This window comes from Taurulus bubalis (genome assembly GCF_910589615.1).
Source record: "Taurulus bubalis genome assembly, chromosome: 7".
NCBI classification, from domain to species: Eukaryota; Metazoa; Chordata; class Actinopteri; order Perciformes; family Cottidae; genus Taurulus; species Taurulus bubalis.
The window spans coordinates 3,945,572-3,972,573 of NC_136595.1; the positions used below are offsets into that span (position 1 = coordinate 3,945,572).

General features: G+C 40.5%; 1 protein-coding gene and 2 pseudogenes across 3 annotated transcripts in view; 2 read left to right on the top strand and 1 right to left on the bottom strand.

Annotated features, from left to right (window-relative positions):
* The first annotated feature begins 10,047 nt into the window (after positions 1 to 10,047).
* On the top strand, positions 10,048 to 16,521 carry LOC306739462 (sterile alpha motif domain-containing protein 9-like; annotated as a pseudogene). Its single transcript has 2 exons — positions 10,048 to 10,099; positions 15,712 to 16,521. The product of its transcript is annotated as a sterile alpha motif domain-containing protein 9-like (transcript).
* A 227-nt stretch (positions 16,522 to 16,748) lies between these two features.
* LOC306739463 (sterile alpha motif domain-containing protein 9-like) lies at positions 16,749 to 17,903 on the top strand (annotated as a pseudogene). Its single transcript has one exon. The product of its transcript is annotated as a sterile alpha motif domain-containing protein 9-like (transcript).
* Positions 17,904 to 20,308: 2,405 nt separating this feature from the next.
* frem1b (Fras1 related extracellular matrix 1b) overlaps positions 20,309 to 27,002 on the bottom strand; it is a gene marked incomplete at its 5' end in the record, with an annotated part of 40,087 nt that continues 33,393 nt past the window's right edge. Inside the window, 11 exons of the mRNA XM_079221006.1 lie at positions 20,309 to 20,566; positions 20,968 to 21,053; positions 21,901 to 22,019; positions 22,238 to 22,399; positions 22,479 to 22,523; positions 22,672 to 23,015; positions 23,110 to 23,259; positions 23,633 to 23,705; positions 23,844 to 23,973; positions 24,346 to 24,490; positions 24,581 to 24,782. Of these exons, the coding sequence (XP_079077132.1) occupies positions 20,373 to 20,566; positions 20,968 to 21,053; positions 21,901 to 22,019; positions 22,238 to 22,399; positions 22,479 to 22,523; positions 22,672 to 23,015; positions 23,110 to 23,259; positions 23,633 to 23,705; positions 23,844 to 23,973; positions 24,346 to 24,490; positions 24,581 to 24,782 (1,650 nt within the window). The 3' untranslated portion in view covers positions 20,309 to 20,372. The remainder of the gene's footprint in view (positions 20,567 to 20,967; positions 21,054 to 21,900; positions 22,020 to 22,237; positions 22,400 to 22,478; positions 22,524 to 22,671; positions 23,016 to 23,109; positions 23,260 to 23,632; positions 23,706 to 23,843; positions 23,974 to 24,345; positions 24,491 to 24,580; positions 24,783 to 27,002) is intronic.

Consider the following 27,002-nt stretch of genomic DNA (forward strand, 5'->3'; position numbering starts at 1 on the left):
TGAGGATATATGTACTATATATGTGTATATACATGTATGTCTAGATTACCATATAGGAGTTTGAATATGTGTATGGGCGGATCAGTATGTATGTATTATTCATAATCAGAAGTTCAATCAATTGAAGCAGTGAAAAGAAATGATGTGTGATTCTCTGTATTCTCATCATGAGTCCACCTTAATCATCCATCCATCCATTATCAGTCGCTTATCCGGGGTCGGGCCGACCCAGCCTTCCCTCTCACCCTCTCACTTTCCAGCTCATTCTGGGGGACCCCGAGGCGTTCCAAGGCCAGCCGGGAGGTAAAATCCCTCCAGCGTGTCCTTGGTCTTTTCCGGGGCCTCCTACCAGTTGGACGTGCCTGGAAAACCTCTAATAGGAAGCGTCCAGGAGGCATCCTGACTAGATGCCCGAACCATCCTTACCCTATCTCTAAGGCTGAGCCCGGCCACCCTACGGAGGAAGCTCATTTCGGCCGCTTGTATCCGAGACCTCGTTCTTTCGGTCACGACCCAGACTTCGTGGCCGTAGGTGAGGGTTGGAACGTAGACCGACCAGTAAATGGAGAGCTTTGCCTTACGGCTCAGCTCCCTCTTCAACCAAGACGGACCGGTACAGCGCCTGTTTTACAGCTGCAGCCGCACCGATCCGCCTGTCGATCTCCCGCTCCACCTTACCCTCACTCGTGAACAAGACCCCGAGATACTTGAACTCCTTCGCTTGGGTTAGACAGTTTGTCCCCACCTGGAGGGAGCAATCCACCGGTTTCCGGCAGAGCACCATTGCCTCAGATTTGGAGGTGCTAACTCTCATCCCTGCCGCTTCACACTCGGCTGCAAAACGCCCCAGTGAATGCTGGAGGTCACGGTCCGAGGAGGCAAACAGGACCACATCATCCGCGAACAGCAGAGAGGCGATCCCGAGACTCCCGAACCGGATCTTCTCCGCCCCCTGGAAGATACGAACACAGCTCCTACTGCAGGCGTACACTACATACACTAAAAAAGCAGGGCAATTTTATACAAATGAAGTAACATCTTTCAAGCTGTAGGGGTTATATGTACTAACATTTTGAGGAGTATCGCCAAAGAAGAAAAAGTGTCACTAAAGAAACGTCAAATTGGATTTAAATAACTTGCACTGAGAGGTTTAACATTACTGTATAACCCTGAAGTGGGAATCCTTAACCTGGGGCTGAAAGCAATGGGATAAACAAAACAACCTGTGTTTCACGCTGTCATTATGTTCCAGTGTTTGTATTACGAGTTATGTGGACAAACACAAGAGACCCTATGTGGAACCCGTTAAACCTTCATCCTAGCAGTTTTCATTCAACTGTGAATAAAAGGTTATGACATATTGTTCGGAACAATTTTCTCTCGAATACAAAGCTTTCACGAGTGGCTAAGTCAAACTGGAAGAAGTGCAGCCTTTGTGTGGTGATTTAATCTAAATACAGGGCAGTAATGATCAACATGATCATTTGTCATGATTTGATGCTGAAACGATAAGTTGATTCATTGATTGGTTTATGATATTAAAAAGACAATTAACTGACAACAATTTAAATAAAGAATTTGTCAAGATTTGCTTTTCTCTGTTATACATCTACATCTTTGGGTTGTGGACTGAAGTAATTGTTCAATTAATCAATTAGTTGATGACAGGATGATATTCTGCAAATATTATTATAATTGATTAACCTTCAAAGTATCTCTATCAAGCAACAATGCAAAACATTCCCTTGTTCCAGTAATTCAATTGTGAAGGTTTGTGTCATGTTTTATCTTTAGATTCGAGAGTGTTGGTCAATAAAACAAGCAATCTAAAGATGTCACCGTGGTCTGTAGGAACCCATTTTTTATATTTTTAAAGACAAAACACTGACTTGATTATCTAAAAGAATTATAGGCCGATTATTAAGGGGTCCAAATGTGAAATTCGGAGCATTGATATAGCAGCAAACAACTATTTTCTATGTAAAGATATATAGTAGAGAATGAAGTCGCGCTCCCTCTTTGTGTGTTGTCATCCGAGTTCTTCTGTGCTTTGTTTACGTCTCAGTGTATGTGTGTGTGTGTGTGTGCCCTCACTGCTAGCACTGTTAGCACTGTTAGCTCCTAGCCTCAGCTGTCGCCATGTTGAGAGCCACGTGGAGGAAATCCCTCAATCGTATAGATATGATCTGAATTAGACATTTTGTGTTTAAATGTATTTAAAAGAACAACTGTTGAAAATTGCTGACCAGCCAGATTTTATTTTATTTTTTAAAAACTATGTCTTTCCGGTGAAGCTTTCAAAATAAGAGCACTTTGATGGATGAGTTCCGGCTGCGTTCACAATTGTCGATATTTTCGTTATTGTGCTGCAGATGTGTGGATGTTTTAAAGACATCAAACACTTTGAAATAAAACAAGATAAAACAGCTATATCACAATGAACACAAGTAATAACTAAATAAGCACTAGCTCACCAACAATAATGAAGACATCTGAACTAATTGTTGAGGGTTAGCTAGCTCTAATAATGCAGTAAATTAAAAAATACAGTTTATATGTCTTTTACAATATTTAAATCCAATATGTCCAAGTAATGTGCTCACGTCGACCCTGTGAGATGAAGCCACATGCTCCTGAACATTAGGTAAAAAATACACTTTTGACGTAATCACTCAATGCTTGCAAACAGAACGCTATGTGACCAAATCACGTGATGCTAATGATCAGCTAACGTTAGCTCAAAAAGAGGCTTAAGCTAGCACATTGTAACTGCTGTTTTTATGTTTACACAAGATATAATTGCCAAATTCACAAGTGAATTAGCATCATAGAAGCCTTGTTTGTCATAATAAGACTGACAGTGTTTTAATATACACATAATGTTGTAATATAACACATTAATCTTACCATTGTGTGGCTTGGCTGGTATGTTTTTGAGTTAAGCTAAACTTATGTAAAAAAAAAAACTACAAACATTCCCATAATACAAGACTCTCTTCTCAAAGGTAATGCCCACTAATTTGCAGAGAAAAAAAGAAAAACGTTGCTTGTTGAGTTTAATGCAGTCAAAAGTATTTTTGCAATACAGCCCCACAAAGTACATTCTTCCAAAAATGATCATGAAGTTGAAGCTCTAAAATCTTATACCAATCATGAAGACAGGATTTGTAGGTACATTATTAAACAGTAGACTGCATTTGTTTTATCGAGGTGTAGCCTACCTAATAAACTGTCTGGATTCCTGTTTTCTTACACCAGGAATACGCTGCATGTCCGTGCTGTGTGGCGGAAGTATCACCCAGAGGGGATAATGAGGTCTACTCTACACCAACTTCTGTTGGGCCCCACAAGAAAAGGCTGAACCTCCCTGTGATTAACACGTGGCAGGAGATATCTGCAGATAGATGAGTTGATGCCGATTGCAAATACTTTCTTTCATTTAGGCCATGTTCTTATTAAAGCTATATTTTAATGTGCTGTTTTTTTATAAGCAATTCTGATTTAAAATTCAAATACACCAACATATCAAAAATATATTTCTCTCACTGGGTTCAGAAGTTAGAAGGTTATCAGGCAATAAACAACATTTGGTATATTATTACCTGCTCGTGATCCGCTGTGTTTGTAGGAGACACAATAAAAGGAGTTAAACAAATAAACAGTAGTGTGAAGATGCCTCATGTTTTATTGTTTTGCTACAGGTCTCTGACAGTGAGTCGGCACTTTGCTTCATACATAGACGACATACAACACAGACTTGCTGCCCTCTAGTGGTCGAATACCAGACTCTCTACTCAATACGAATTAGTGGATGATGTAAATTGTAATACATCTGTAGGTCATGAGAAAATGGTCAGATCCACGAGAATATAGAAATATATGAGTTATGTTTTTCGCTATTGTAAAAGACAAATAAAACAGACAAAACATAGTTCAGAGCAGACACAATAACACATTTATACACATTTTAAAGGAAAGTTGCACAGTAAAACTCTTTGTTTTCCTTTTATTTTAGGACAAATTTGAATTTACTAAAATAAACATAGTAAATTGTCTCCCACACTTTTAATTTACAACCAATTCCGATTTTTTTGCGCTATACAATCAGACAATTTTGTGTCCGTTCTTCAAACAAGAAGCAGATTAGATCATTTCCACCCATGTATCAAGATATGGAAAAGCTATAACATGGCCTCTCCCTCACCATCTGCTGGACAAACAATATTAAAGCCTATTGTTCCATACACACAGTTTAAAACTGTATTCTCATTCATAGGATTGAACGTCTCTGGTGTGATCTCCGAGTCATAATTACAATCAAGTACTATGACTTACTGCACTCCCTGGAGGAGGATGGACTGCTGGACATCTCGTCTACTGAGGACCTGTTCTGTGTACACTACCTACTTTCTCCCAGACTCCAGAGATATTTTCAGAAGGCTGGAACCATCATCCACTCAGCACTGAAGGAAACAAGAGTCCAGAGCAGATAACTGGCATTATTAGCAATCTAAGTTCGCTCTATAGAATTGTCACTGAATGGGAACTCTGAACACCATGCTCTACGCCTCTATTATGATTTCCAGGGAACAGATGTTCCTGGCAAATATGACTTGTTATATTTTTAGAGTTCATAGATATATTTATTTAGGATTTTTTAGGTTCCTTGAACCAAGGTTTACCACCTAAACCCTGATTCAGTTCCCGGAACTAAATCCGTGCACATAAGTCGTTTAAGAGTCTTACTCAGGACTGTTTTAGGTTCCTAGATCCAAGGTTACTACCTGAACCTCTCTTCTAATCTGGACTCAAACCAAATTCATCGAATCTGGACTCAAACCAAATTCTAATCCGGACTCAAACCGAATCTATGGAATACGATCTTCTTACTTGAAATAATTCTGATGATTAAAAACAAATTGGATCTCGTCACTCGTCCTCTATCCAGCAGATCCTAGCCTCTCAATTTACCAAACTATTCTCGTCTGAGAATAGGGCGGAGGACTTTCGCAAAGAGTCCCAGACTCAGTGTCGGGCCTAAATCTGGAAAGAAGACGAGGTTTTGAGATCCTGTTCGAAGGACCAATTATGTTAGAAAAATTATACTGGACACAAAGTGTAAAATCGTTAATCAGGTCATTTATTCTTGCAAGAAGGAGCAGAGTTGAAAATACGGACAAGTCATATTTCCAAGTTCCTGCTCAAAGATATATCTCTGAGCCTCTGTCCTTTATACAGTGTGACACACAGTAACAGGAGGGGATTGGTGAAGGTCCGAACCGGCCCAAACCAGTTTCTTATCTTCTCCAGAAACAGGTATCATTGGCTTTGTGCGACTCCAGAAAAGAAGATTCAATACAATTCAATTCAATTCAATTTAGTTTATTTTGTATAGACCAGAATCACAAATTACAAATTTGCCTCGGAGGGCTTTACAATCTGTACACACACCCATAGACAGGCTCTCACAGCCAGGGAACTGTATGTTAGACACTTACAACACACACACAGTGACAGGCTGGCTCTCACAGGCAGCGTGTCACTGTGTGTGTGTGTGTGTGTGTGTGTGTGTGTGTGTGTGTGTGTGTGTGTGTGTGTGTGTGTGTGTGTGTGTGTGTGTGAGACACACACACAGTGACAGGCTGGCTCTCACAGGCAGCCTGTCACTGTGTGTGTGTGTGCGTGTGTGTGTGTGTGTGTGTGTGTGTGTGTGTGTGTGTGTGTGTGTGTGTGTGTGTGTGTGTGTGTGTGTGTGTGTGTGTGTGAGACACACACACAGTGACAGGCTGGCTCTCACAGGCAGCCTGTCACTGTGTGTGTGTGTGCGTGTGTGTGTGTGTGTGTGTGTGTGTGTGTGTGTGTGTGTGTGTGTGTGTGAGAGACACACACACAGTGACAGGCTGGCTCTCACAGGCAGCCTGTCACTGTGTGTGTGTGTGTGTGTGTGTGTGTGTGTGTGTGTGTGTGTGTGTGTGTGTGTGTGTGTGTGTGTGTGTGTGTGTGTGTGTGTGTGTGAGAGAGACACACACACAGTGACAGGCTGGCTCTCACAGGCAGCCTGTCACTGTGTGTGTGTGTGTGTGTGTGTGTGTGTGTGTGTGTGTGTGTGTGTGTGTGTGTGTGTGTGCGTGTGTGTGTGTGTGTGTGTGTGTGTGTGTGAGAGAGAGAGAGAGACACACACACAGTGCCAGTCTCAGCCTTTGACTTGTTGGTCATCTTTGGTGCCAGCAGTCATCAATTTGAAGGTGAGTCAATATCATAACCTCTGCAGCTACTTACAGACTTCAAATCCCTGGAGAAGAATTGGCGGATCTTCTTGATGTGCTTCTTCCGTGTTTTGACTTCAACAAAGCCTGTGGTTCCATTATCGCTAGTGCCAGTGCTTGTTGTATGATCTGTGGCTAGTAGTTCTTTTTTAGAGCCAGCGACGGTTTCTTTACTAGTTGAAGGTGAGTCAATATCATGACCTCTGCAGCTACTTACAGATGTCAAATCCCTGGAGAAGAATTGGCGGATCTTCTTGATGTGCTTCTTCCGTGTTTTGACTTCAACAAAGCCTGTGGTTCCTTCATCGCTAGTGCCAGCAGCAGTTCTATCACCTTCGACTTGTTGGTCATTTTTAGTGCCAGTGCTTGTTGTATGATCTGTGGCTAGTGGTTCTTCTTTAGTGCCAGCGACGGTTTCTTCACTAGTTGAAGATGAGTCAATATCATGACCTCTGCAGCTACTTACAGACTTCAACACCCTGGAGAAGAATTGGCGGATCTTCTTGATGTGCTTCTTCCGTGTTTTGACTTCAACAAAGCCTGTGGTTCCTTCATCGCTAGTGCCAGTAGCAGTTCTATCACCTTTGACTTGTTGGTCATTTTTAGTGCCAGTGCTTGTTGTATGATCTGTGGCTAGTAGTTCTTCTTTAGAGCCAGCGACGGTTTCTTTACTAGTTGAAGGTGAGTCAATATCATAACCTCTGCAGCTACTTACAGACTTCAAATCCCTGGAGAAGAAGTGGCGGATCTTCTTGATGTGCTTCTTCCGTGTTTTGACTTCAACAAAGCCTGTGGTTCCTTCATCGCTAGTGCCAGTAGCAGTTCTATCACCTTTGACTTGTTGGTCATTTTTAGTGCCAGTGCTTGTTGTATGATCTGTGGCTAGTGGTTCTTCTTTAGTGCCAGCGACGGTTTCTTTACTAGTTGAAGGTGAGTCAATATCATGACCTCTGCAGCTACTTACAGACTGCAAATCCCTGGAGAAGAATTGGCGGATCTTCTTGATGTACTTCTTCCGTGATCTGACTTCAACAAAGCCTGTGGTTCCTTCATCATCTTTGGGGATCACTGGGGGTTTGACTTGACTGATGAAAGGGTGCTCTAAAGCTTGGCTCGCTGAGATACGTATTTCAGGATCCACCTGAAATATTTGTATCAGGAGAGCAAAAAAAGCCTCCGTGTGAAAGTCACCCTTCAATTTTCCAATTTTCTTTTCTATCTGGTCAAAACTTGTGCCAGATTTGCATCGTGCCATGGTGTAGATAAAGGGAATCGTTTTCAGTTTCCATGGAGAAGAATCTGTGTCTTTCAGGAAGAAATTGTTGGTCCTTAACCCACTAGCCAGCATGTGAGCAGGGGGCTGCCCATGCAGCTTCACAATGTCTCTCATGAGCACACGTGGGTCTTTTTCCATTGTATGCAAGTGCTGTCCCATGTACAGGCAGAACATAATGCAGCCGAGGGACCACATGTCTACTGCCTCAGTCAGACGTAGGCCTAAGAGGACCTCAGGGGCCCTGTAACTCCGAATCTGAATTCTGGTGCCAGCCACCATTGTAGAAGTACGACGGGCCACACCAAAGTCGATCAACTTGATTTTCCATGGATGTAGTTTTGGATTTACGAGCATCACATTATTCAATTTAATGTCGGTGTGCGTGATACCGATGCTGGCAAGGCCATTCAAAGCAACTAGCATCTGTTCTGTGATTAGACGAATTCCACCCAACAATATTGGCTTGTTATGTCTCCTATGCATAAATGTTCCCAGGTCCATATGCAGGCATTCAAATACCAGACAAGTGTATCCCATGTGCTTAAAATGCTCGATGAACCTGACCAGGTTATGCTTGTCTTCGTCAAGCTGCCTAATTTCATTAAGCGCGTCCAACTCTCTTTTGGCAGGAACGCCGTGCCTTATAAATTTCACAGCTACCTTCTCCTCGTTGTCTATCCTTTGGCAGCCAAGAACCATTCCGAAAGTCCCCTGCCCCAGAATCTTCTTCATCTTATACTGACCTGATGGGCCTGGCAAAATGTCCTTCATTTTAATCCAAATATTCATTGTTTCAGCTGCAGTGGTATACCCTTCTCAAAATCTTCTTCTTCTTTTTGAAGTTGGCCCTATCAAACTCTCATCTGGTGTCCTTCTTATTAACTGTCTGGCATCTGCCCTGTGGCTTTGAGGTAGCTGATGACGTCACATTTAGATGACGCATTCAGTGGCTGCCTGGCGCATAGCTCCCTGTGTGCGTTTTAATTTATTGTCTTTTTTTTCTTCACTTTTCCTCTCTTCTTCTGTTTCTTTTCTCTCACGTTTGGTTTAAATCACGACAACGGGCCTGAGATCCCGGAGGAACTGCGGAGAAGGGCTCGGGGGTGTTACGGTTTAACAAGCGACCGTGTTTAACCGGAGACTTTCAGTCGAATGAACGTCGTTTTCGTGCTTACAATACAAACAGAAAAACATGTTTGTTTCAATATAGTGTCAACCCTTCTCATATACATTGTATATATGATATAAAAAAGGAAACAGCTAGCTTACGTGTTCTTTTCCTATTTTTAACGGCTGAAAGTCGCCAGTTAACACGGTCGCCTGTTTAACCGTAACACCAGTCGGGTGCTAAACGGAAGAGCTCAAACGAGGAAGTACAAACCTTCGTTACCGGGGTTACGGATTAACTGGCGGCCTTGTAACTGGCGACTTTCGGTCGAAAGGGTCTATTGTTGTCGTCGTTACGGCAGATGTTGAGAATAGCAAGATAACACGCAGCTGTCCTCGTGAATGCCGTATTGTTTGATTCTGCAATTAAATGTCAAACGTATACAGTCTCTGGTCAAAACTATGGAATAGTTTCCGCCACTATGATACAAAATAAAAATCCTGCAAGACATAATTACAGGATCTTAATGTTTTTCATCAGTTTTGGAAACGGGCTTCCATTTGATTGTCACCTGATTGTAATAAAAAATATTATATTTTCAGCAAGGCATCCTTTTACGACTGTCTCTTTTAATACTTTATCAAAATATATTGTACAGAATGGCTCATTTCAGAATAATATATATTAATGGATTAAAACTAGTGATGCGTTAATATACTGTATTCATTACTCGCAGCTGGTAAAGGTGGAACTCATTTTAATTACTTACGCATATACTGCTGCTATGGTAGCAGTAGTTTATTTAATTTATAGTATTACATCATCATTTATTATCTGATTATATTTATATTAATAATCTGCACAATAACTTAAACTGTCAGATACATGCTGTGAACTAAACTTTTTTATATTTACAAATTAACTAGAAATATAAATGTGGCCCTACAACTACCTAAAAACTGTATGTACATTTCTTGAATAAATATATTTATTTATTTTCCTGACATCAACTTTTAATGGAATTAGTGAATCCCTTAATTCCGACAAGAAGAATCAAACAAAAGTTTAATGTTACTGGAATTATTTACTAGTATTTATTATTGCTGGAAAGACACAAGAGTACAACACTGAGTATAGCAGATGTTACAATACATTAACAAAACAATAAGACAAATTAGTATACAGTATACACATTAAATATCTCTAAGTTTGGGGTGTAACACACATTTATTTGTCTCCAAATCACAAGGCCTTGATTCTACCTGTAAGTGTTTAAAATAATAGTCTGTCCATCCACCTGAGGCCACATGATGAGAACAAAAACTGCAAAGGAAAGGTTCAGTTTTAAATAGAATAATTTGTTTTCATGGCATTATTTTCCTCGGGGCTCCTCAATCATGGCTCCTCCAATTTCTCTCCGCAGTATAAGCGGCCATTTCTCAATACCAAGTACGCTAAGTCCAGACTTGTGTACTTTTGGAGTTTAGACTTGGGAGTTTGAACTCCCAAGGCCGGGAGCACGCAGGACTGTCTTTCTTCAATTGGAACAGCCGCTGACTTGATGACGTCACCACCTCAGCTGTTGCTGTCATGAGTTTACTCTGATTCTTCACTGTAAAGTATTTTAAAATATGACAACCCTGCTTTTTTTGCACTGGTTTTACCGACATACACATATCATTGTATATATATATTGTGTTTATAAATATGTATTTTATATACTTATATAGATACACATGTAATTATATATATATATAATATGTTTATAAATATGTATTTCATATATATACTTATATATTTATATAGATACACACACAGGACCTCAAATCCTCTCTTAAAAAGCCTATCTTTTTAAGTAGGCTGAATCTTGACAAACCGACCACACATGTGATGCTTAAACAACTAGCATCTCGCCTGAAAACATCCTAAAATTACTTTTTGTGACTCAACAACAGTAGTATTCATAGAATGTCAACTTTCAGTTGTGAGTTTTCTCATCTGCCATTGTTCCCCGTTTGCTGGTCCGAAATGCATTCTGGGATATTGGCTCTCTCAAGTACGCTCAATTCTGCTCTGATGCATCCACAGTGGGGAAGTTGCTCTGCACCACGTTAATATCCAGCTTGTGTCTGGGAAGCACATTCCATCCTATCCAGAACTGCATTAGTTTCCCAAGGATGCTTGGAGACGCTTTCAAAAAAGAAAAGTCAATATTTATTCAATTGCCGAGAAGGATTTTGTTCAACCATAAATCCGATGTAAAAATAATGGCCTTACTTAATTTGTGCTTTGGGTTGTTAGTGTAGCTGAGAATTCATAGTTAAAAAGAAAAGTAGAGGAAGCCCAGATAAATAACCTTTGGGGAACTATTAAAAGTTTCTATTAATTTACCCTTCTCAATAAATGTGCGAAGGAATCCTGTGATCCGACATGTATCCCCCAAAGAGACATCACTGTCTTCGTCCTCATCTTCTGTTGGCCACTTTATCTTCTCCAAGACCATCTGACAGATTGATTTTATACTATCAGTTAACACTTGTTTCAAAACAAACAAGAGAATAGAAAGCACAATAAAACAGCAGAAAGGAAAATGAGACATATTGTTCATTTGTACCAGCATTGGTTACAAGAGTTACATCCGTGGAAAATAAAGCTCATTGACTTTGGTGGGGCCCATCATATTTTATTAGAATGTATTGATGTGTGTTGTAAATAGTTAGTTATATTGTTCATTTGTTTGTCTTTTTGATAGTATTTTTCATTTTTATTAGAATGTATTGATGTGTGTTGTAAATAGTGTTTAATAATGTTCTATTTAGTTATATTATTTGTTTGTTTGTCTTTTTAATAGTTGTTTTGATTTTATTGATTTGTGTTGTAAATAGTTAGTTATATTGTTCATTTGTTTGTCTTTTTGATAGTGGTTGTTTTCCTTTTTATTAGACTGTTTTGATGTGTGTTGTAAATAGTGTTTAATAATGTTCTAGTTAGTTATATTATTCATTTGTTTGTCTTTTTAATAGTTGTTTTATAATTTACTGATTTGTGTTGTAAATAGTTAGTTATATTGTTCATTTGTACCAGCATTGGTATCACTCACGCTGACATAAAAATGAATAATGTTATGCTCGTCAATCAAGAGTTACATCCGTGGAAAATAAAGCTCATTGACTTTGGTGGGGCCCATCATATTTTATTAGAATGTATTGATGTGTGTTGTAAATAGTTAGTTATATTGTTCATTTGTTTGTCTTTTTGATAGTAGTTTTCATTTTTATTAGAATGTATTGATGTGTGTTGTAAATAGTGTTTAATAATGTTCTAGTTAGGGCCCGAGTACTGACGTAGTCAGATCGAGGACCTATTGAAATGCTAAGTATTATTATTCCCGACCTATGCGCAGGGAAAAGAGGTGCTTGGGATAAACCTACATTCTTCAAACTTTACACACCCATCAGACTCGGCGAAAATTTTAATATAATTTGGGTGTCGACCAAAAGTCTGAGAAAATGTCTCTATAGAGCCCCCTTTAGGCAGAAAGGCTACGCTTTTTGCCAACTATGGCCGATTGACTTGAAATTTTACACACATGTCCGGGTGGGAGACTGCTCTCCAAAAAACTCATCCGTGAAATTAAAATGCGCCTAATTAGATTTTCCGCCATTTTGAATTTTGTAAAAAACACATTTTTGCCCATTCCTCCTAAACGCTGGGTCCGTTTCTTACGAAATTTTCTGTGGATCATCATTGGCTCAATGTGATCAAATGATATCTCCCACTTTGTTGATATCTCATTGCGTTCAGAAGTTATTAACCAATTAACCTCTTAGGGGCGTGGCTCAATATGTCAATACACATAACTTCCTAATTACTTGGCCTATCTTCACAAACTTTGTAGCATATGTCATTATTGTGTCCCTTAACGTACCCAAATTGTTTCAGAATATTCAAACACTAGAGGGCGCTGCAGTGAACCGCTCAATTTTGGCCTTTTCCTTGTTTTCAGGCGTTGTATTCTGACGAACTCCTCCTACAGATTAGACACGATTGATTTTACATTCGGGCAATATGATGTTGAGACCTTTGCAGGGAAAAGTTATCAAAGGATTTTCAAAATATCGAACTATGTGAGCGCAGAGCAGCGGCAAAGAGACACCATTTTCCATGAAAATGGAAGTTGCTTTAACTCGGTCGTACATAATGTAACCTGCTCCAGATTTCTCAGATGTCATGACCTCTTGACCCTGAAAACATCCATATGATCAATTTTCATCCTAGAGGCAACAGGAAGTTACATGTTTTCTACTTGTACACCGTGCTCCTCACAGATTATTCAGATCCCTCTCAAAATACGTCGGAAGAGACTTAAGACATTGGTAATGCATCACCTTGAAGATTGTAAGGATCCGTTGAACGGCGTAGCGTCGGTCCATCGCAGAAGTTCGATCCTTCGCCATGACCGAATAAACCGATGTAACTCGACTCCACATGATAAGATTCTTTCCAGGTTTCACATGTTTGATCAGCCTCCAGGCCTGAAGACATGTGAAGTCTAATTTTTAATTTGAGTCATAGCGCCACTTAATGGCAACATGAAGTAAATATTTCTATACTTTGGCTTGCTTCTCTTAGTCGGTCAATCAGATCAACTTCCAATTAATTCTAGACAAACATAAGACTTTCATGATGTCAGCCCCTAAAGCTTTTGATTTTTTGTGTAACGCTGTTGCCGTGGCGCCCCATCCTTCGCGGTCAACAACGAAGGTACTTTTGAGGGACTGAGCATGCTCGAAACGTAACTAAACTTGGCACACACATTTAAAGGCAAAGATGTAGTTGCCTGATATGACTTGAATGACTCAAAACTGGAACTTCGGCTCGATAGCGCCCCCTACAAATATTCAATTAAGCAGCCCCAGCGCTACGGTTGACCTACATGTATGAAACTTGCTAGGAATATGTAACACATGTAAACTTAGAAATAACTCTCTTGGGACCATGCTCTAAACCGTACAGGAAGTCAGATAGCGCCCCCTAAAAAAACGTGTTTTTTTTGACAACCTGTGAGTTGTGAAAGCCCACCGTTTTTGCCCCTCTATCACCAATTGACCTGAAATGTGGCACACATGTCCGGTTGTGTCTGCTCTACAAAAAAGTACGTGGTCGCACTAAAGTCCGCCTACTTAGAATTTCCACCATTTTGAATTTTGATAAAAAACAATTTTTTCCTCAAATCTTTCTAAACGCTGGCTTCGATTTTTACGAAATTCTCTGTGGATCATTAAAAGTTCAATTTCATCACAATACATCAAAAGCTTGTTTGTATCTCTTTGTGTTCAAAAGAAAAGGACCCATTAACTTCGTAGGGGTAAATTCAACTAAATTCAACAAAGCAGCCCTTGCAGTACGTTCAACATAGATATACAGCATTTGATAGGCATATGTACCACATATAAACTTAAAAATAACTCTCTTGGGACCATGCTCTAAACCGTACCAGAAGTCGGCCAATTTCATTTTCGTCCTTCATTTCCAGTTCAAATTGCCATAGTTTCCCAGTAGGTGGCGCTCTGACTATGAGTTCATATTGGCATGCAGAAGTCTTCCAGCCATGCCTCTCATAAAGCATGTTAACTTTGGAACAGTTTTGACAAAGTACAGTGGAGTTACAACAGCTTGCTGCATGATCACGAACCACATGCAATAGTCGTCACACCACTTCCACGCCGTTCCATGAAACCTCAAGCTTTTGATCACTTTTAATACATATTTTTATCTTTTATATATATATTTACATGTACAAAATATATATACATATATTCCATTTTCCAGAGGTCAACCTTTCTGCGAAAAAGAGGAAATATGTGTCTGTCATCACATCAAATGACAGAACTCAGTCTGCGCTTCCCAGATCTTTCTGCCATTGAGAACGAATTCAAGCTGTTCTCGACTCCCTTCTTGATGATGCAGAAGAAGTAAAGAGAGTCTGAACTAGAACTGATGGAGATGCAGTGATGAATCTCTGAAGAACCAGCTTCAGTTTCTCTCCCTACCGACTTCTACTGGAGCTTGGAAAAGGCCAAATTTCCTCTGATGTGATTTTTATATATATATATATATATATATATATATATATATATATATATATATATATATATATATATATATATATACATACACATACATACATACATACATACATACATACATACATACATACATACATAAATACATACATAATTGACCTCATTTGGCCATATACCTCACCTGAGTAGCCCAGACTTTCATATATTTTTCTGTTTGTGGCCCTCGGTGAAAAACGGTGAAGGGTCGCCGGCTCGTCCGTCCGAGAATGTTCGCCTGCCAGGCGGATGTTCGAGGCCGGGAGAGTCGGCGACCCGCCGGCGTCCCCGACGTGCTTGAAACGAGGGCCCAGTCACAGCTGCTCGCAGCTTTAATTTCATAATGTGTTCCAAACTGGCTTGTTGACACATACTAACTGAGACATGAAATTCAATCTTATTGTCAACAAAAACCAAAACCACTGAAACAATGAAGACCTACAAACAATATGTACTTTTGTATTCAAAGCCTCATCCTCTGTGCCACAGGACTCCATTGTTGTCCAACAACTCTTAAAAACACATCAATGAGTCACACTGTTGCTCTGGGTGACATGTTCCTTCATCACCATCAACACACTGTAGTTTATTTTGACTTACTCCATACACAAAGTCCTGTTAACAAATACAAATACTCATCAAATGTGGATTAAAATAGCCCCCAACAAACGCAAATTTCCTTCGATCAAAACCATATTGACCAGAGTTTTAGGAAATTACTATGGCTTTAAAAAAAAGAAGCTATTTATATCTATGAAGTGATTTTAAATATTTACTTCTTAACCAATAGGGTTTATACAGAGCCTCAGAAAGGGTAGACAAGTCTGAAAACAATACAGTGGTTTTTCATTGGATTTGGTGACGATAGCATAACCAGCTAAACTGTTATTTTGTAAGTGTCTTTTACTCAAAAATGCATTTATTTCACTGTTCCTTCAGGTCCACTGGAACAGCTGAGTCTTTCAAAAGACATTTTGAACAAAGAGGCTGACCAGGGTGACAAACTTCAGAATTTGTTAACTTGTGGTGGGAACTCACTGGACAACTATGACCATTTTATTGTTGTTGTCAACAAAAGAGCAGTCCAGAACAAGTGCAGAATCTTCAATTTTTGAGTAAGCTGAAACCCTTTTGTGTGTTGGACTTTGATCCCAACTCTATTGCTCCAGGTGGACTGTGTCATTCTTACAGAGAGTCAAGGGTAGCAAATCTGCATACACCATTACAGGACAGACTAACAAAGTGATAAATGATCTTAACCTCTTCAAGCAGACCAGCTGGGTCTTCTGCAATGGCAGACATGACCTCGACGGTGACTTAAACAAGGAGTTAGACTATAAGAACTAGCTGAGGAAATCTTGCAAAGATGTAGAGCAATTGATTTCATTCATCTGCAACCCTGACATTCTTTTACGGGGAGGAAGTCTCATCATTTTCCTCTTACTTTCACCTGTGGATACTGAAAAATGAATTGATGAAAAGAGTAAAGAGTTCCATGACCACAGAATCAAAGTTGAGGAGGAATTCTACAAAGGAGGCAAAGTCAAATGGTGGAACTTCTACTTCTGTAACAAAGACAAAGAGAAGCCATTTGTTAAACGGGACAAGTACAAAAATGTGAAGAAGATGATTAGGGCTCAGTTGAAGGATACAAAAATGTGTGCTCCACTTAATCTGCTTCACCATCCAGGCTGTGGAGGTACCACTTTAGCAATGCATGTGATGTGGGATCTGTGTGGCAGAATCTGAAATATCTCTCTCACTCTGTCAAGATTTTTGGGGATGAAAATGATACATTGGAAAAAGGACAGCATAATGGGCAGAATAGAGCCGTATTCAAACTTTCTGAACATGGACACAATTGAAGACTTGGGAGGATACAAAGGAATCCGAATCCTGCATCACTCCATAGCATCTGCGTGTCTGGAAGAGTGGAGAGAAGCTGCTCTTCAAGAGTAAGTGAAGAGTAACTGCAATGGGCTGAAAAGGCCAAGAACATTAAACAAAACCCATTCACATTTGACACAGTTGGACAGATTCACAAAAGCAATCTAAAATCTAACAACCTAAGAGAAAAGCAGGAGACATCATGCAATCCAGAAGACTTAAACAGAAACATACAAATTGCAGATAATGCTATCACAGCTTTTAAAAGGGCTCAAGATCTGGCAAACGAAGAGGATGAACCTGAGACAGAAGCCGCTGATGATGAGTCAGAAGTCATATAATGTGTATGGCTATGTGGGTGTGCTGGATATTGTCTTCCTGGTCTTTGAGATATTGAGCAAATTGCCGTTCTTTGAGGAAAGTGACCCAATGAAGAAGAGGTACTTGCAGAGTTTTCTGAAAAAATCAATCCCAATCACCAGTGTGTGTATAAAGAGGAAAATGAAAACAACAACAGATATGTGGAGATCATCAAAGAACACGAGCAGTTTCTTCAGAGTTTGAAAACTGAAGTAAAAGACATTTTTGAACTTCTGGTCTTTTACTTCACGAATATAAAAGTGATTTATTCCGAATTTGATTCAAGGAATCGTCGGAATATCAGTGGACTTTTTAAGAAGTACGTGGCTCTTTTTTGCACTACATCATAGGAAATAAAAGAAGAACGACAAGACAATCGTAACCTCAATTTGGAAATTGATATCGAACAACGAAGATTCTTTCTTGAAGAGGAACAGGCAGATACCTTTGCAGGAATTATTCAGCATTTGGACAATACTGCCTCGGAGATTGAGAGGATTACAGAATGCTATGCATTCTTGCAGCAACAACAATTTATCAACCAAAAACAAAAGACAAAGGAAACGATCAACTACATTTTGTCAAACATAGTTCTTTACCTTTTGAAACAAAAATCTAAACATGTAAAGAGTTACAGCTACCTTTCTGCTCAACTTTTGAAAACTCTCCAAGCAGTAGGACTTCAGTACCCCTTCCCAGATCCATACTACCTGGCTCTGCTGTTACTCTGGCCAAGTCCTGGGCAGGAAAACACAGAAATTTTAATATATGTAAGAGCAATTCGAAAACCGAAACGCCTGATTTTATCATTTCGAACAAGGAACACTATTGCCCTCTTATACCTGGGGAAAGAAGAGGGACTCAAGACAAAACAACGTCCATAGCTGCCAGTAGATCCTCTCAAGACCTCAATTGGTCCAACCTACTGTTTGTTTCTGACAGAAATGCAGTCCTGCTGCAGTCCAAGGTAAACAGGCTTCAGCTAAACATGAGAGATATTCCTATTAAAAGCAATAGTTTGTGTGGAGCTTTGTTTACATGAATTACATCCAGAAGGCGATACGATGCCACCCCCCTTGTAAGCAAAACTACCAAAACACCCCCTCTTCATCCAAAGGTAGCAGAGAAAGTGCAAGGGCAGAGGTGTTTATTATATGTTATATAATATGTTAGTCTAGTCTGCCCGACTCATTGATCTGTTATGTGACTGAGGTTTGTGATTCATCCATATGCTGCTATACACAGCGTTCCAACACTCTTTGTGCTGTTTACTGATAAATCTATGGCACTGTCTGTGTTAATGAAGTAAACACAAATCGTCTACATTTGATCTCATATTGCACAACATTCACTGGCTCATTGTTTTATATTTAATACTAAGGGACATGGTGTGATATGCATGGTATATTCATATACTGTATCTGTACGCTATGTATTAGAACGTATATTTTTTCATTTCCAAACAACTTCTGAAAATGAATGTCATGTGCTTGTTGTTGTTGTTCCTATTTCTTAACACCATTAGTCACTCCTCCACCAAGTTACAGTCACCTGCAGAACAGCTGCTTCAAGCTAAGCTCCGATAGCCCAGCAGCCTACATTTTAAAGCTCAAATTTGACCTCTAAAGTTAAAGTTAATTGTCTTTATTCCATCAAGTGATGAACACGGAAGTTGAAAAAAACAACTAAGCAACAGCGCACGATAGACTGTGGCATGTTGTGGTTAAGCTAAGGGGCGTTAACGTTCGTTAACGTTGGAGAGTTTTTAGCATTGAAGTGGCTGTTTAATAAAAAACTGCTTAATCAAGAAGTTTCTTCTTTTAGCCAATTCCAGAAAAATGCACTAACTCTTGTTCCTAGAGGCACCATCATAATCATTGTGGTTTATAATTTAGTTTCACAATTTACATTCTGGTTTTGATATTGGGGACTGGTCTGACTGGAATCCGAGCGTCTGTGCTGTTGTGCTGCCCTGTGCTGATTGTTTCACACTACATTCAGGCTGGTTTCATAAAGATGGATTCAGACAAGTGGACCTCTGATGGACCTGTAAGTTCATCCGTTGCACCGAGTACATTTAATAGACTTTCCATTCAAACTCAGATTCAAACTTCTCAGCTCGTATCTATGTCTATTGCTTCTGTGGTGGAGGGGCATGGTCGGGCTCAGCGGCAGAGGGAAGTGGGGGAGAGGCCTTATTGAAGGCGTGAGAGGAGACCGGAGTCACCGTCTGCAAGACTGCCGGAGATACAGACAGTCGGATGATTTGACAGTGAATAAAAACCATTGAGAACCTGAATACTGAGAGTGCTGGTGTCATTGTGCAAGGGGAAACTCACAGGGGTGACGGGAGCTCGTTAGATTGTCTAAAGACTTTTAGAAAGTAAATTTATGTCAAGTGAAACCTAGAAACAAATGTACTACAGACTGAAACACCACAGATTATTTAATACATTATGACATAACAAATCCTGTGGATGAGAGAAACAATATGTTTAATTCAAAAGATAAAAACTTTCCCCATAGTACAATTTAAAATGTAATCTGTTTCATGCAAAAAGTTAAATTTGAAAGCAGTGGAGGAAGTACTCGGATCATTATCTTCAGTGCTAATACCATGCAGTTAAAAAGTAAGTACTTAATAAATGCAGAAAAATACCCCTGTGCCTGTTTTTTTACTATATATTATCTAATTTTATTTTTGTTATACTCGTACAAAAACAGGATTTTACTGTTGTAGATGTCTGGGGTGACGCTTATTCTGATCTCTTAACTATTGATTATTTTATTATTTATCAATCTGCTGATTATTTTCTCCGTTGATCGTTTGTTTGGTTTGTAAGGATAGTGAGGAATGCCGTCACAGTTACCCAGAGAAAACCAACAGCCCAGACCTCAATATCATTACTAATACATTATTATTAATAACATTAATAAAGGAAAAGAGACAATTCTTCACATTTATTAAGCTGGAACCATGAAACGTGAAAAAGGATCAATTAATGGACTAATAATTTTCAGATTTCAGTTTTTGTATTTTATAAACACTTACTTTTGTGTGCGTGACAAATAGCTTGTAAAGTAATTAAAGCTGTCAAATTAATGTAGTGAATAGATGTAATGGATGAAAAGTACAAAGTGGCAAAAAATTAACATTTGTTTTTATTTTAAACAGATTAAAAAGTATGTCAAACTGCTGATCTGCATCTAAAATTCAAAGACCCATACATCGGTTTGTGCAACGATCTTTATTATGACAAAAATATGAAAACTAATGTACAGAGCAGCATCATCGCGTATCATAAAATATGACTTTAACAAGTTCACAGAGGTTGTTATGACGGCAGTGTCTCTCAGTGAGTGTGAGCCGGCGACGAACAGATGAATGTGTGTTGAGTTTCGGGGGAGCAGCCTGTGGAGATCCAGCTTCTGGGGTTTTCGACCAGCACGCAGTCCGAGCCGACGGCGGACTCGGACGCCCTCAGTCTGGAGAAGGACAGCGTCCGACCGTCGGCCCACATCCAGCGACCCGGACCCCCAGACAGACCTGAGAAACATTCAAGTGAGCAACAATTACTCACCAGGATTCAAACATGCAACGCTTTACGGTTCTCATCCTAAATACTTTTACGTCTCAGGTTTGCTTGACAAATTTTAATCCTTTGTGTTTCCTACCATACACTTTTCTCATCGACTTCTATACAACCAGACCTCTTTTTGCAACCAAGGGGTGGCCCCCTGATGGTCAGTAGTGAGAATGCAAGTTTTAAGCTACTCATTGGCCTCACTCGACAGAACCGGAGGTCTCCGTCTGGTTTTTATAAAAAGCATCCGACAACGCTATGTAGTAAGAACCTTTAAGAACAAATCTGTTTGTATGAGCGCTTCTTGCAAAATTGTGAAATAATCTGATGGTTGGATGTGTAAATCAGGCTTTCGGCCACTCACCGATCCAAAATGGCTTCCTCCCTGCGAACTTCCACAGCCAGACCATGTCTCTTCTGGAGCGCACGCTGGTCAGGCTGCTGTTAAACCTGACACACAATGTGAAGAGTCAGACACATTCTGTGTTCACACACACTGATGCAACCTAAATAAACTGAAACGTATCACATGTACATGTTCACGTTATTATTCTTTCACAGTTTTTATGAGATCCCTGTAAATAAAATCACATCCTTGAATTGATCAGTCAAGTGAAGACTTTTTTGTTGAATGATACGTCACCCTAAAAGACTCAGAGGAAGAAGTTAGTATTTTATGAAAAATGCTGGGTTTGGGCTTTGACTAAACGTATATACATATGGAGACGAAGACTGGCAAGGTGTCTGTTCCGTTGTCTAGTTCTAGTACTGTATTAATTTACCTTGATATCCTAATTTTTTTTTAAAGATTTTAAAGCAGCTATAAGTCATTGAACAGCAGATAGACACAAATAGAGACAAGCAGGAGAACACACTGGAGTATTTAGCAGGCAAAGAGAGATTTTTTTTCAGGAGTTGGTGGAGACCAAAAACTGAGCTAAAGAGAGTATTGGGTAGAAATAGAACTTCTTAATTTGTCTCAAAGACGTTTGACAGTAAAACATGGTGCTGTAGAGGTAGCTATCGGAGTGTATTGTTTAAAAGCCGTTTTAGATAAAAACCTGTTTATATTCTACACTGGTATAATCCTCACACTGTCAGAATGAGACAAAACAGCAGAACCTAAATAAACTTCTCTAATGGTTAAAAGGACATTCCAGTTAGTATGACTCTGTCATTTTCTCATCTAAAATTGTATTTATCATAACGAATAGAAATTATGAATAAAACTCTTGCGATGAGACCCAGGCTGCAGTTTAAAAAAATAAAATAAAAGTTTGCTTTTTGTGTTATTTACAGCAGAGAGCAGCTCCTCTCGGCGCTGGCCCAGCTGGCCAGGGACGAGCCGACGATGTAGCAGCGTCTCCTGTAGTGAGTCCAACCGTCCGGACAGGAACTGCTGATCGCCTTCCCCGTCTGAATAAAAAAAGAAGGAAAGAGAATAATCACAACATTTTAACATGACCATTGAGGCCAACTCTGATTGTTTCCAAGTCAGCCTGGCTTATACGACTTATACAGGAGGGGAAAGCATGGGGGTGTTGAAGGATTGAAGTATCTTGGAGATTTTGAGCGGCTGTCTTTGGCGTTTATTCTTCACAAGGAAAAATAAAAACTGAGCTGTGTGTTCGCACCTTGCGCTGACGTAGCTCCGGTTGGTGTCTGGGTTCCGGATGGTCCATCTGGAGAGGCTCCCCGACTCGGAGGTCCTGCGGGAGGCGACCGCGAGGCGACCAGCTCCACCCGGCATCACCTGGCTTCAGCTCCTCCACCCGGAGAGGAGTCAGACTGTGGAACTGAGGAGAACCAGGCGGACGTTAACACGGATGCATCTGTGCGTTTTCATGCAACAGTGGACAGACGAGCGAGGCTTACCGTCCAGACCTTCTCCTCAGACCTCCTCTCTCCGGACTGATGGACCTGAACAAAACACTCAAACATCAGCTTTGTTTAAGCAAAGCAAATTTAAGCATATTTAATTTAATTTAATGCAGCAGGCACTGCTTGTCCCACCATGCAATATATAATACAAATTAAAGCAGCAAAAACTACTGGAAGCAATGCTCACCTTCAGTCCTCCATGTCTGACCCTGTGTCCAGTGCTCCCAGTGCTCCCAGTGCTCCCAGTGCTCGCCCCTGGTAGCTGCCTGCCGTGGTACTGGACGTGGCTGTGGCCGCCGGGGGCCGCCTGGTCCTGTGGTTCCCTTTCTCCGTAGTCCAGGTAGGGCCGGCGGTTTGGGACGTCGCCCCGGGGAGGGTGAGGCTGGTTTTCCCACAGCAGCTCCGCCTCGATGTCGGTGACGGCGTCCTCCTCCTTCGGACTGGAAGGGTCCGGGAGGCCTGGAGGAGGAGGAAGAGGAGGGAGTCGCGTCTCATCCTCTTCCACCTTCAGGTCGTCTGGATTGCACCGTCCTGGCAGACAGCAGAGAGCACTTTCTTTGTATCTTTGCAAAATATCTCCAATTCGCAAGTCTTTCTAAAAGACAAACTTGTGATGAGACATTACCTCCTCTGGGGTCAATGATTTCCACAATAGCGGAGGTCCTCTGTCCCAGGACAGCGTTTTTGGGGTTTTTCAAGGTGACAGTGAAGGTCTCCTGGTTTTCCTCTAGACCGTCATCTATCAGGTAAATGTTCCAGGTTTTCACACTGACTCCTAAACAAGAGACAGGATGGGAAACACAAAATCTATCTATCGCAGGAGTACCCAGAGCTCAACCAAACGCTGCACCAGAGCTGCTGAATTCACCAAAATACAAAAGCGGACTGGTTCAAAATCGCTTGATGAGTTCTACAAAGATCAACAATCCACCTGAAGCTGTCTGATTGGATGTTTCTTAGAGCAATGCCCTCTGGGACTTCCACTTCTCTCTCCTGAAACAGAATTTTTCTTGTGTTTTTTTGCACCGATGATTCAACAAGGAGAGAGTCTTGGTGCCCCACTTCTTTTGAAATGAATTAGAGTCCCCTGACGGTGTCTTATGTTAAACGACGCAGAGAGGACCTGAACAGAGTCCATAGAGTCAGACCTGGGTCGAACTGGATGAGGCTGGCTGTGCTGTGAGTGAAGTCCCTGCCGGGTTTGGCCGATCCCCCCTCCACCTGCACGAACGGGGACGTAAAACGCACGCACTCGTCAACATAATTATGATAGTATTCTTAATTCGCAGCACTTTTAAAAACCAAACAGCTGCGGCACAGAGCGTGGAGACGGTGGAGGAAAGGGAGCCGCACGCGTACCTGGATGCCGACGTATGCTGGGTCAGCGCTCTTCCCGCTGCGTTGGATCTGGATCTGAAGCGTCCCCGAGGTCTCGCAGGTTCTGTAGCAGGTCGTCGACAGCTCCACCCGGGACCAGGACAGCTCCAGTCTGCAGGAGAATCCTTCATATACTGACACACAGCGCTGTATTTGAGCTAGCCTATCGTATGCTTACCAGCGGCAACATGAAAGTGATCAACACTTGAATTAATAATGTTTATTCTGAATGAGTACTTTTACTTTTGTAACTTTCAGTATAATTTGATGTGAATACTTTTACACATTGTTTTGTATGTAATAGAGTATTTCTACACTGTGGTATTGCTTCTTTAAACATACTTTTACTTTTTTTTTTTTTACCTACAATTCGGCCCTAATATCCCGCCAAAGTCGATACTGACTGGACCAAATCCCTTCTTATCAATCAACACATTTCTGGTTCCGTGCATCAGTCGGATCCATTTTCTTCTACAAAACCTACATCTCGGGCAGCATGGTGTTTCCTGCTGGGTCGGTGAGGCGGAACAGGAAGCTGTCGGCCGTCACCTCCATGTCGGCCGGGAGGACGAACGCCACAGCGCGCTGGTCCACGTCCCGCTGGGTGAAGCGACCTTTGATGTAAGCTCCTGGCAGGACAGCAAGTTTAATCCAAGTGAACGTTCCGTTGATAACTATATCCAGGAATGTCTATCACTGAAATAAAAAAAACGGCCCACCTGTGAGGGTGTTCTCCAGGTAGCCGGCGTGCGGCGGCCTGGCGATGGAGAACTCCAGCTCCTCCGCGAGGCTGTCGGGGTCGGAGGCCTGCAGGTGTTTGGAAGTGATGAGGATGCCGTAACGCCCGCCGCCCAGATCCACCACCACGCTGGGACTCCGCCTGGTGGTTAGACTGGGGGGTGACCTGTCCACGCGGTCCACCTGATCCACAGCGGGAGACTTTTATTTAAACAAGACATTCAGAAGAAGGAAGGTCTGAGTGGATGATCTGGGGTTGCTTACAAAATTGTTGTGTTTAGATATATTTTTTCCGGTTATTTATGTTTGTTTCATCTTGTTTTATGGAACAAGTGGAAAGCAAGAAATGCAGCATAAAATGAGTAAAAACAATAATTGAAACACAAATAAATAGAAGAAATCAGTAAGGAGTCGACACGTTACATGACACCAACTACTCTCAGGTTACGTGTAGAATTACCATCAACTTGTTTAATTATGATTTACAGTTAACAGTTTACTTTTGTCACTTTGTTTTCTTTTATCTTGTTGATCTGCAAAGTAAACACTTCTTTAACATTTGATTCCAAAATGTAGTGGAAGATGAGCAGAAAGTATCACAACATGTGAATCCATCACTCAAAATGTTCCTGTTATTTTGTTCACCAGATACATAAATACACAAAGGGAGATGCAATAAAGCTCCCTCTGCTGGACGTTTGGTAACAGGAAGTCAGAAATCACCTGAAGAGGAAAAGAAGCCGACAGAGGTACAGTTCCGTGTTTCAGCCACTGGGTGTCACTCCTGTCATGTGTAACAATCAGCTGCGTATCTTCTTTAGATGTGACTGAAGTTTTGATGTTTCCGGCCTCCTCATTATTTGGTTCTTAATACTTTCTCCATCTTCCCAATTATTTATAAAAGAAAAAGGCCAAACCTTTTTGTGTGCTTTACATTATAGCCAGTGGTGGAGGAAGTACTCAGATCCTACTTCAGTAGAAGCACTACACTGTAGAAATATAAGTGAAGGCCTGCATTGAAAAGTATAATCAGGAAAATTTACTTCAGTAAAATAATATAATTAATTCATTAAAAACAGTAGACCTAAAATATTTTTACGTGGAAAATAACCTCAGCCATCAAAAAGGTTTGATGCTTTGTATGTTCTGCGTGAAAAGTAGCTAAAGCTGCCACTACTGTTATTATAACAGTACACAGAGTATATTTGGATTTTGAACAGTTGGAGGGACAAAACAAGACATTCAAAGACGTCACATTCAACTAAATGATTAAATAATCTCTCATAAAAAATTAACATATAACAATAGTCGAATAATCACTAAATTTCAACAAATAATACTTCTATTTAAAAGTATATTTACATGAATAAACCCATACAGCACGGCTGTTTGAGTCTGACTCAAACTAAGACCTGTGATTTTGGCCTTTGCATTTTACTTTAATTCCACTTTCAAATAATCTTATTGCCATTTCTTTTAGACTAACTGTACAAGTACAAGTACAAGGTACAAATAACCAGATGTTTGTTTCTTCTCTTATTTTAGTGACTATAGAAAGCTGTTTGATCTCCAGAGTTATGCTGTGTGTGTGTGTGTGTGTGTGTGTGTGTGTGTGTGTGTGTGTGTGTGTGTGTGTGTGTCTGTGTGTGTGTTTGTGTGTGTCTGTATGTGTCTGTGTGTGTGTCTGTGTGTGTCAAATATTCATGAAGCCTTAAAATACTCAAATACTAGTAACACACACACACTCACTGTCCAATCCCAAACAGCGTCCAGTCCCTCAGAGGCTCAGGACGGTGGGTCTGGCCAGCATGTTAGCCACCTGGCTGCCTCTCTCTGTGTGTGTCCATCTCAGAGCAGGTAGCATGCAATGAAGGTGTGTGTGTGTGTGTGTGTGTGTGTGTGTGTGTGTGTGTGTGTGTGTGTGTGTGTGTGTGTGTGTGTGTGTGTGTGTGGAGGGGGGGGGGGGGGGCAAGTTCTTGGCTCACCTGCTGCTCACTGCTTCAAATATTTATCTGTGTACAGTCTTTCCACCTGACAGCCGTCCTCACTAACACGACTCCTGTCATCGTGATATTCTAGGTGCTGTACTTCATTCGTGTGAGGTACTATACTATATACTGAGCCTATATACTACTATACGTTTGACCACTATGTGTCATATATGTGTTATATTTTTCCCTATTTAGTTATACATTTATAATTTGGATACTTTGTAGATTCAGCTACAAAGTATGTAAAGTAATTAAAATAAACTTCACATTTAACATAAGCTGCAATATTACATAGTATTATTATCCGATAATATAATACAATACGATATTATATAAAATAATATTATAGAATAAATCAAATTTAATAAAAAAATATATAATTCAATTAAATACATGTATTTTTGACGCTGTG